Genomic DNA, 10,490 nt, shown 5'->3' with positions numbered 1-10,490 from the left:
AAAATAATTACATATATAAATAACAATAAAAGATTTAAAAAAGAAAAAGTCACAGGCATTTTATTCCTGTTTTCCAGTACAAATATTAAATATTGTAAATTAGATATTGTGCAAAATTGTTCCTGAAAACGTTATATTATGGTTCTTTTTTATATATCAAGTACATTTGAAAGATTTTTAGATATTTTTACTGGCATACAAGACACAAATACTTATTAAGAAAGTGTTTTTTCAGTGCTTTCTGACCCTAAACATTTATAGCAGAGAGCAAGATCTTGACTCTTCACTGACACTCACACTTCCAAGTCAAACATACGCATTCATACATGTTTGGCTGCAGAGGGAACAAGACTTGTTTACACAAACTGTCCTTTTACAGAACACAGGGCACTTTCATATCTAGATCAGAACAAGAAAATCACACAGACTTGCCAGGAGCAGACGTGACGTAACTGTGACGTTCCACCTGATGATGTTGAAGGAGGAGGAGTCACCTCATTATGGTACCAGACTTCAGGATGACTGTGTATGTGAATTGCTCTTCTGGGTCTACACAAGCCTATCAACACATTCCGTAACTTTCCGTTATTCATAGCTGACCTTCAGTAAGGCATCTAGCAAATCATTGACTAATGTACTCTGGATTGAATGACCTTCAAAGGAAAATTCTCACACATTTGTATGAGAGCACTGGTGTGAGGAACTTGTGATTATAGGTCACACTGACACAAGTGTGATTTGACATATTTGGGGAAGTGCAGAAAGAGGAAGGAAGATGAATGAAACAACTGAAACTGAAGTCATACATTGCTCATAAACACATGGTTTACTTCATGAAAAGTGCACGTGTATTTAAGAGTAATGCTGCAATAAATAGACCGCTCAACCATCAGCAATGACCAAATTAATCTAATCTAATCTGACAGACTGGAATTAAGGCAAACTTCCACTTATGTCTAATGTAAAAACTGACATATAAAGAAATATAAAGTATTTCATAAGGTGTATTTCAACTCTAAACTTAACAGCACTTAAACTCTTCCTCTGGTTCAGTGTTCTTTGTCTCACTTAGCAAATCACAACATCAGTATGGCTACTTAAGAACAACATCGCTCCCTTGTGGTTAATATAAAATATGTGTTCAGGTACATTAGTGGTTCCCAATCCTGGTCCTGGAGAACCCCTAACACTGCACGTTTTTGGTGTCTCTCTTATCTGACACACACATTTAAGGTCTTGTAGTCTTCACTAATGAGCTGATGAGCTGAATCAGGTGTGTTTGAATAGGGAGACGTCTAAAATGTGCAGTGTTGTAACTACACAACAACCATGAAAACAAACCAAACAGCTACATAAAAGAAATTTAGTCTTTTTCTGCATTTAATACACACAGCCTGACAGTCTCAGTTTAGAGGGAGTTACAGAGAAAAGACACCTGATTTAGAAATCCTTGTAGTAAGTTTATCCAGTAAATGGCAGGGTGTCAGAATTAGCAGGGGCGGACTTAACCAATAAGCGAGGTAAGCGCTGAGAGTTGAGAATCAGGGGGACCCAACTGATATTGGCGAAACATATTTGGCAAACGCTCCAGTGTGTATTTGTGTTCTGGAGCGCATCAAATATTCACTCACCACTCAAAACGCCAAGTTTTTGTCAAGTGCTGAGTTCTGCAAGCTCACGAATCCTCTCATTATAACATTGTGCAGATACAATGTAAAGAAGAGATTCATTATGCAGTGCAGACAGCTTCATTCGCGATGAACTTAAGTGAATAATAGCTTTTAGTGATTATAGACGACACACTTTCTAGGCTGTATAATCCTGTCCGATTGTCTCAGAACAGATATATTAACCTCTGAAAACAAAGTATTGTGTTTCGTGTCATGATTTTATTTGTGTTGTTGTTTCAGAATGACTCGCTTGTGTGCTCTCATACAAATGCACGAATGCGATGACTGGAGATTTATGAATCCTTTTTTTACAAAGACTGATGAAAGTTAAAATGTAGGAATTAGGTTGTTGTGCGCATGTGTTTGTTATTATTTGTGGTAGCAGATGGGTTGGCAGATTGAAGTGTCAGCTGTATGTTAGCTGTTAGAGTGTGAACACAGGTTTCTGCAATAAACTGATTAACCCTGAACACATACACAGATTTTAACAGCACAAACAAACACATGCATTCACTAGGCAGACAGTTTTATATGAAGCCACAGAGTAAAACTAGCAATTGTGGTTAAAGGTTTAAAAAAACAAATAGTCACACTGTGAGTTATCAAGCCACAATTATGACGCATAAAGCCACAATATTAAGATGCAAAGCCTCAATTATGAAAAAAGGTGCAATTCTGAGATATGAAATGGCAGTTATGAGAAATAACCTTGCATTTGTTCGAAAGAAAGTCATAATCATGAGAAATAAACTTGCAATTGCGAGATGTGAAGTCACATTTTTAAGACAATTGTGAAAAAATTATGTAACTGTGAGATACAAAGCTGAAATTATGAGAAATAAAGATACAATTGTAAGATATGAAATCACAATTACGATAAATTAGGTCGCAACCGAAAGAAAGTAATTCTTAATAACAATAAACATACTTACAATTGCAAAATATTAACTGCAAGAAAGTCAATTGTGAGAAATAATTTTCCACTTTTGGGATACAAAGCAGCAAACATGAAAAATTAAGTTGAAATTATGAGAAAGACTTAAGACTTAACTGCAAGAAATGATGTCATAACAGATAATGTTGAATTGTGAGTTATCAAATTGCAATTATGAGATATGATATTCTATATATTACCTATTTTCTATTTATTTTATGCTGAAGTGGAAATAGGCTTCTGTAGAGTTTTCAATAGTGCTATCATGTTTAATATCTGTTACTGTGATAGTTGCAACAAAAAAAAGAAGAAGAAAAAAAAAGAAGGAAATTCTCCAAACACCTTTAGCTGAACATTTTCACATTCCTGGACTCATGCTGTTGTTGACCAGAGTTGCAAAGTCCACTTATAATTCTTTTTTTTGTTAAATTGCGTGAAAAAAATCCTGGGTCGCAGGGTTTTGGTCTTTTGGGCTTATTTTAAAAAATATGATCGCTTGTTTGGAAAATCGAATAGTAAATGTAATAGAGGAATGAGATGACTTTCTTTTATAAGGTACATTTTTAATTGTTACTATGTTTTTGTAATTAATTATCACGGCCTAATAAAAAACAAGTAGGCCTATACCAATACTAACATTTCAAATATATTTTATTAGGCTCTAAATATGTGGCTATGTTACAGCTCTCTCTTAAAGCTAATGCCTTTTTCTTCTTTTCCATCTCTTCAGTCTTATTCTGTTCACAGGTGATTTTTGTCAGATAAATTCTGTTTTTGCTTTTCAAATAAAAGAGTGGATAAATAATTGATGATAAATAATATTTATGATAATAAATAATCAAATAATATTGGGCTTGTTTTGGGCTTATTTTTGAAGCTGTGGTTGCTTATTTGTCTTGCAAGAGTTGCCAACAGTGTAAATGACGTTGTTGTTAATCTCTAAATCTAATTTGAGGTTTGGAATGGGACAGTTCACTTTAAATCACATTTAAAGGTGTAAATCAGGGTTTAAAGAATATATGGGACATATGGTGAACAGGCATGGACCTCTTAACCGTGACCCTTTGGGGCTTATCCACAGGGATAAACTGTGGCACATCTGAGTGTGGATGTGGGTGGTGAGAAATCCTAACCTAATGTAGTGTGGCAGTCCACACCTGAGAGGAACTAACGAAATCAAGAGGCGAAAGGAAGCAGAGAAATACTTATCTGAAGCTATATGAAAGCGAATTCACGAGCTTTGCTGTACTGAAGAATAAAGTACCTGGACCATGACTCCGATACTGCGCACAGAGAGGCTGCAGCCGAGTGAACTTCAGGCTCTGTTTGGAGAGGAGAAGGATTATTCATGCTCCCTGAATGATATTGTTCATCACACAGAGGTAGACATCTGACTTGTACAATGTAAAAGACTAATTCCCCTTTTAATTAAGCATTTCCAGATGAATTGATACAGATACTCTGTAATGGAAGAACCACTTGATATTCTTTTTTATACTGTACTGTAACATTTGAGGTGATTTTAGTTCAATTTGAACAGTAGTTTGCTTACGGTTTGCTTGTTTTCGGTTTCTCAGGTGTGTGAGCTGCAGACTGATGGTGATAACATAGTGCCGTGCGACTTCAGTTCTCTTTCTGATGTTGACTATGGGAAGCCATGTGCAGCCCCTCATCTGCAGGGACCCACATTCTCCAAACAGGAATACTACACCAAACTAGAGGAGCTGAAGAGAGAACACCTGAGAAACATAGCTGAGCTGGAAAAACTCAACCTGAGCCAGATCAAACCCGGTCAGAGAGAAAGACAGCTCATTACTTGCTGGAGACAAAATGGAGAAGATACAGAGAGGTCTGCAACTGTGGCTAAAAATGAAATAAATGACAATAAAAATTATATTTTCAAACATTCAACTACTAAAAACTAAATTGCTCCTATAAAACCTCAGATTAAACACATGGTGACCTTTGACCTCTTTCATTAGTGAACAGGTGGAGCTCATCCAGGTTGGGAGGAAGGCATCAGTGGGCCGTCTGAAGAATGGTGTTTCTCATCTGAAATTAAAGGTCAGTGAGTGAATCTGAAGATGAGACCTGAGATGAACTTCTTCAAGGATTTGTCCATCATTTTCAAGAATCTTTTAACACTCAGAAAAGACATAACAATAGTTGTGTATAAAGTGCACATCAGTCTGAACAAGCTGTTTTTAAGTGCTTGAAAGCTTAGTTTACTGAAGGTTGCTATGGTGCACAGATATGGAAATTTGCATACATTATAAATATGTGCATTACAAAACCCTTCAAATTGGTCACCAGTCTAAATTTCTTCAGCAACATTCCGTTGCCTATTATAGTAACTTATACTGTCTATATGAAGAACGGAGACAGTTTCCACTGAAAATACCATTATGAGTCAGCACATGGTTACTTTTAGATGCTTTGTGGTTATGCAGGAGGAGCTGAGAGATTCAAACAGTTCTTGAGTGTAGAGGGTCACTAATCAAATAAGCAAATTTGTAACATTAATCATGTGAACCTTTTATAGGGATGATCAGATGATCTCGCTTCCACCGAAGCACAAGATGCTCTTTGCATCATCCTCAAATCATGCTGGAGAATAATATGATCATCAGGTCAGGTGTTATACAAGCTTGTGGAGGTCATGCAGCTCAAGTATTGCTGTTATTAAAGCAAAAGTGGGACATACCAAATACTGACATTCTGAAATTTGATGTTAATATTTCAGCAAAATTTTTGTCATCCAAAATGTTTTATATAATAATTGAGGAAAAAAGACCCCACTGTAAAGGCCCAATGTTGTTTAAGACAATATTCAAAGTCTCTTCTCTCTAAGTTGACATGCATTTCTGTTGTAATGGAAATAAATAAACTCAAAAATATTGTCAATTTAATATTGTATTTATTGTCTTTTATATTTATTAGCATAACTAAATTTAAATAATTGTAAGATTTATTTGGGCCCTGGAAGTTTACTGAGGCCCCCTAGTTGTGAACCACTGCTCTAAATTATAATTCTTAAAGGGTCATTAAACCCTAAAACAATTTTTTTAGATATGTATGTATTACTGAAATCAATATCACATTGTGTATTATTTTGAATATTAAGAGGAATGGTAAATCTTTTGATTTTGTTGTTCTGATTTAAAAAGCAAAACTGCATTTCATTTTGAATCACAACTGGTACAAAGAGTTGTAGAGAACAGTACAAAAATTAATTTAATTCAATTTTTTTAAAAGCAGGCTCAACAGAATTCCTTAGGGATCCAGAGGAAGTTGTCACATTCTCAGCAGAACTCATCTTACAGTGCAGCCAATCAGGGGATGGACAGCCTGAGACAGAATTCCAAAGTAACCGTTCCCAAACCGTTTCGCATGATGCTTCGTGAAGAGGATCGCAAGCGACGCAATGTGAAAACACGCTCTGAGATGGAACTAGAAAACGAGAGACTGAAGAAAGAACTGGACGAGCTGAAAGAATGTAGCAAGAAGTTTCGTGCTAGGCCGGCCCCCACCTCTACATACTTGCTTTGCTATGACATCATCACTAAGCACCCAAAGAAGCTCCAGCTACAAAAAAATCTATCAACCAAATGGACCACGGTGGAAACCACCACAAACAGGGCTCCCAACGCCAAACACCTCCTCTTCCACAACAGCCATTTAGCTTCATTGAAAGAGAGCGAAAGAAAAGAGAGAAAAAACTAGAGGATGAGCTAAACAACCTAACTCCCAAAACAGAACGAAGTGTGTTTAAAGCCAGACCCGTGCCGAGGTCTCTATACAGGCCCAGCACACCAACTTGCCAGATATACGAGGCAGTTAATCTGAATCACAGAGGCTCAGCACTGCCTCCTAGCATTCTGGAGGACATGCTGCAGGAGGGAGAGGAGGCCGAGAATGAGTATGATTATGAATTTTCAAGGCCACAGAGCACAGACATATCACGCTGCAGCAGCAACCTCAAGAAATGGAAGAACAAGGGTGCGCTGCAGGTGGAGGAAGAGATGGAGAGAAAGAGGAACAGAGAAAAAGACAGAGACTGGTCCTACATTCATCCCCTACGCAGGACCAGCCTCTGCCACAGCCAAGAACCCCTGAATACCGGCAAGAGTGACTACATCAGTGTTTAAATACTGACACAGATACAGTAAACCACAGCCTACAATACAAAATTCATCATCAGTACTATAACTCTATAACTACATGGTGTGATAGAAACAGAGATCGGTTTTGTTTTTTCATTGTGTTGCTATGGAGAAAAACGATCAAAACAAATCAATAAATAAACTCATAAAATGATTATTTAATAGTTTACATGTCTTTTGGTTGAATGCATTTTCTGCTGGATTTTAAATGGATTCCAAATTTAATTCTTGCATTAAATAAATGAAATGATATGATACAAACATGATGAATCTGGGTGTCAAGTTCATTACTTTGTTAGCAGTGTTTTTTCTTTATTGTTCCCTTAGTTAAGTTAAATATATCATCACATCAGTTTTAAACTTAGAGAAATAGTTCACCCAAAAGCATCATTTCCTCACTGTCATGTTGTTCCTAACCTGCGATGACTTTGTTTCTTCTATAGAACATGAACATATATTGTGCTGGTCCTTCTTTTGCATGCAATTGCAATAGGGAATGAAGCCTTTAATCTTCAAAAAAAGATGGAAAAGCATCATTAAAGTATCATAAAAAGTAGTCCATATGACTCATGCACTATATTCAAACTCTGCTGAAGTCATACGATAACTTAGTGTGAGAAACAGACTAAGATTTAAGTAATTTACTGGTAATATTTCAGTAATTTTCAGTTAACTGCTGTGATAACTGAATCATAAGAACAATTCATTCATAAATCGAACACTTTGCCTCATGAACTCTCATCATCTCCCATGGGAGGATGCCAATATTTTCAGTAAATGTTGGTCTGTTACTCACATAAAGCTGTTTATACAGCTTTTATGATAATTTTACAGTGCTTTAAATCTTGAATGCTTCTTCATACATTCACTGTACTGTACACTCTCAAAAAAAAAAAAAAAAGATAGATTGGGGCGATAACCTTTCAAAAATTACTAGTATGTACAATTTAGGAACTAATATGTACTTAAAAGTACTGATATGTACCTTTAAGGTATTAATATGTGGCATTTAGGGGTAAATAAGGTACAAAGACCTAACTTTTAGCTTTTGTACCATAGGATGTGGCCCCAGTGACACCTTCTTCATTCACTCACACGCAAGAACAGTCTTTAGTCTAAATCCTCAGGCCTCAGTCCACACTTCCTGAGTGTACGTCTGACGTATGGTATGGCATCCTGCAGAAACCACTCTCTTCTGTACAGAACCAGCATCACGTCCAGTAACAGTCTGTGCTCCCTCCTCCTGCAGACACAACACAGAACCCACTGCATAAGCTCTGACAGTCCAATATAACTCCTATAAACTCATATTGATAAGATACATGCGCATATGTTTGTTTGATCAACAGATACTCACAACTGCTTATAGAGGTTTTGGGGTTTGTACAGAGGGTGTTCAAAGTTGCTCTTGTTTGTGGTTTCAGATTTCTCTGTATGCTCCTCCTCAGGATGCTGAAACCCTTCACACTGACTAAAGCAGCATTCACTTCCTGCTGAAAAAACATTAACATTAAAAGATTACCTATAGCCTACACACTGTATAATGAATAAGGCTGATGTAGATGCTGTAGCTGTTTTCTCAAATGATGAAAAAGAGAATATATGGATCTCCTGCCTTGTGTGACACCTGCAGGACATTGCTGAGACACATGGTGTGAAACGACAATCATCTCAGTATTCGTTGTGACTGCATGTGTATGCGAAGTGTTAGTGTCTGGACTGCTGCATTCTGTGAAGGGTGCCTAATTGATCTCCCTCAAAAATGACTTGAGTTTCTGTCTCAAACCAGCATTTTCCAAGCACATCTGTAGAAACAGTATGCATACACACTCATCCTTTGTTTATGATTCCTGCGAATGTTTCCTGAAGGATCATGTGACACTGAAGACTGGCGTAATGGCTGCTGAAAATTTAGATTTGCAATCACAGGAATAAATTACATTTTAAAATACATAGTAATAATATTTCACAATATTATTATTTTTACTGTATTATTCATCAAATAAATGCATGACTTGGTGAGAGATTTCTTTCAAAAACATACATTTTGATTGGTAGTATATGTCTTAGGTTACCTTTTCATAGGAAATTTTTGTGTCTTGTAAGTGTGACATCAGTTCAGCCTGTAAAAGAAAATTAAACTGCAGTTCACACAATCTACCAATAAAGGCCAACACACATCTAATTTCATTCTCCAGTAAAGGTGTGGTACTTTGTTAGTGTTATCTTTATCCTATGCCTTAATATCCAGAGACAACTAGAAACAGGCAATGTGTAGGTTGATTGCCCCAAAAAGGTGAAAAAACCTTTTTAAAAGATTGCTGTTTGTTTGAGCCTCCCAGTGACACAATATAACAACACTGGGTCAACCAATGGTGTGAGTTTGGGGGCGGGACTATCTGTTTATCTAACCAATACCAGACAGGAGGTAGTATTTATGAAACAGAAATTACACACTTTGCTTTTAAGGTTTGGTAACAGTGTATTTATTCCAAGTTATCTATTGAAAGATAATGATCTTATGAAAAAGTCTAATAGAAAAATGTTTATACAAATAAAATAATAAGAACAGAATAAAACATGAAACCTTTACAGTCTTGAGCTGGCTGAGGGTAAGTGACACATTCTCTCGAAATCATTCAAGCTCCTCTCTGCTGGTCTGTAGTTCTGCCAACAAGCTCTCCTACCATACAAACAGCACAGTAATAACATGAATATCAAACTACATTCATAGACAAAAATGACTGCAATCTAAAGTGATCACACTACACCTCACTTTAATCATAAATCAAAAAATATCTCTTTATTGTTTCACAACATCATCAAATAAAAAAAAAGTACTTTCTAAAACTCTACATTAGTAGGCTGTGTGTGATTTGTACCCGCTGGTTGTTAAGGGTTGACACAAGCTGGTTGTTTCTCTCTCTGGTGCTGTTGAGCTGTGTGAGCAGTGTCTGGGCGTCCTGAGTCAGTCTCTCTCTCTCTCTCAGAATGCAGTGTTTGTGTCAGCATCTTCTCTCTCTCACAACAGGCATTCAGCTCTGATCTCAGACCCTCTGCTTCTGTTTGCAAACACACCTGCAGGACAAGCTGAGACATTTCTGTACTCATCTTTGTTTTTTCACACAGCTTTTGAATTTCGAATAAATGCTGTTCTTTTAAATTTTTTGTTCATCAAAGAATCCAGAGAAAAAAAATTATCATGTTTCCACAAAAATTCTAAGCAGCACAACTGTTAGAACATAAATAATAAGAAATGTTTCTTGAGCACCAAATCAGCATATTGGAATGATTTCTGAAGGATCATGCGACACTGAAGACTGGAGTAATGCCTGCTGAAAATTCATCCTTGTAATCATAGGAATAAATATTAATAATTTTAAAATATATTAAAATACAAACAGTTTTTTTTTTAATTGTAATAATAATTAACAAAATGATTGTTTTAGTGAATTTATGATCAAATAAATGCAGCCTTAGTGAGCAATAAGAGTTTTAAGTTTTAAAGTGACATACTGATTTTGTTGTTGAAAATGTAGTATTGCAGAATCTTGTTTACCATCAGCTCTGTTTCTTCAGAGTTATATGATCGGGAAAAGATTCTCCAAGTGACATCTCCAGTCTTTAATATTCCTATCAGATGTCGAGATTCCATTTCCTCGGCTGTAATGCCCTTTTTGAACTCAGAGTGGTTCGGTTTTCGGGGCTGGTTTTCAAGAAAGG

The 10,490-nt window shown here is 36.4% G+C and overlaps 1 protein-coding gene and 2 long non-coding RNA genes across 4 annotated transcripts; 1 reads left to right on the top strand and 2 right to left on the bottom strand.

Moving 5' to 3' along the window:
• Positions 1–43: 43 nt before the first annotated feature.
• LOC109104727 lies at positions 44–8,262 on the bottom strand. The gene is made up of 5 exons (XR_002020278.2): positions 8,125–8,262; positions 7,822–8,010; positions 4,157–4,656; positions 3,869–3,926; positions 44–559 (listed from the first exon to the last, which is right to left on the bottom strand). It is a non-coding gene; the product is annotated as an uncharacterized LOC109104727 (long non-coding RNA).
• Positions 3,846–6,923, top strand: LOC122148153 (protein FAM161A-like). Of its 2 annotated transcripts, none has more exons than XM_042774004.1 (4): positions 3,846–3,986; positions 4,182–4,453; positions 4,587–4,668; positions 5,863–6,923. In XM_042774004.1, exons 1-4 carry the CDS (start codon positions 3,876–3,878, stop codon positions 6,325–6,327), a joined length of 930 nt encoding a protein of 309 aa, XP_042629938.1. In that variant the 5' UTR covers positions 3,846–3,875; the 3' UTR covers positions 6,328–6,923. The 2 variants fall into 2 exon arrangements, with proteins under 2 accessions (XP_042629938.1, XP_042629937.1); XM_042774003.1 differs by having other exon boundaries at positions 5,860–6,923.
• Positions 8,263–8,825: 563 nt separating the features above from the next.
• On the bottom strand, positions 8,826–9,930 carry LOC109104729. Its single transcript, XR_006162141.1, has 3 exons — positions 9,650–9,930; positions 9,355–9,450; positions 8,826–8,890 (listed from the first exon to the last, which is right to left on the bottom strand). It is a non-coding gene; the product is annotated as an uncharacterized LOC109104729 (long non-coding RNA).
• Between the last annotated feature and the right edge of the window lie 560 nt (positions 9,931–10,490).

The sequence above is a fragment of the Cyprinus carpio genome, chromosome A17 (genome assembly GCF_018340385.1).
Source record: "Cyprinus carpio isolate SPL01 chromosome A17, ASM1834038v1, whole genome shotgun sequence".
NCBI lineage: Eukaryota > Metazoa > Chordata > Actinopteri > Cypriniformes > Cyprinidae > Cyprinus > Cyprinus carpio.
The sequence above is the reverse complement of the archived record's forward strand: the minus strand, read 5'-3'. Positions and strand labels throughout refer to the sequence as shown.

Coding starts and splice junctions, on each gene's coding strand:
- LOC122148153 (XM_042774003.1), top strand. CDS start 3,876: ATGACTCCGATACTGCGCACAGAGAGGCTGCAGCCGAGTGAACTTCAG. Junction 3,987..4,181: donor ATATTGTTCATCACACAGAG/GTAGACATCTGA, acceptor TCGGTTTCTCAG/GTGTGTGAGCTGCAGACTGA. Junction 4,454..4,586: donor AATGGAGAAGATACAGAGAG/GTCTGCAACTGT, acceptor CTCTTTCATTAG/TGAACAGGTGGAGCTCATCC.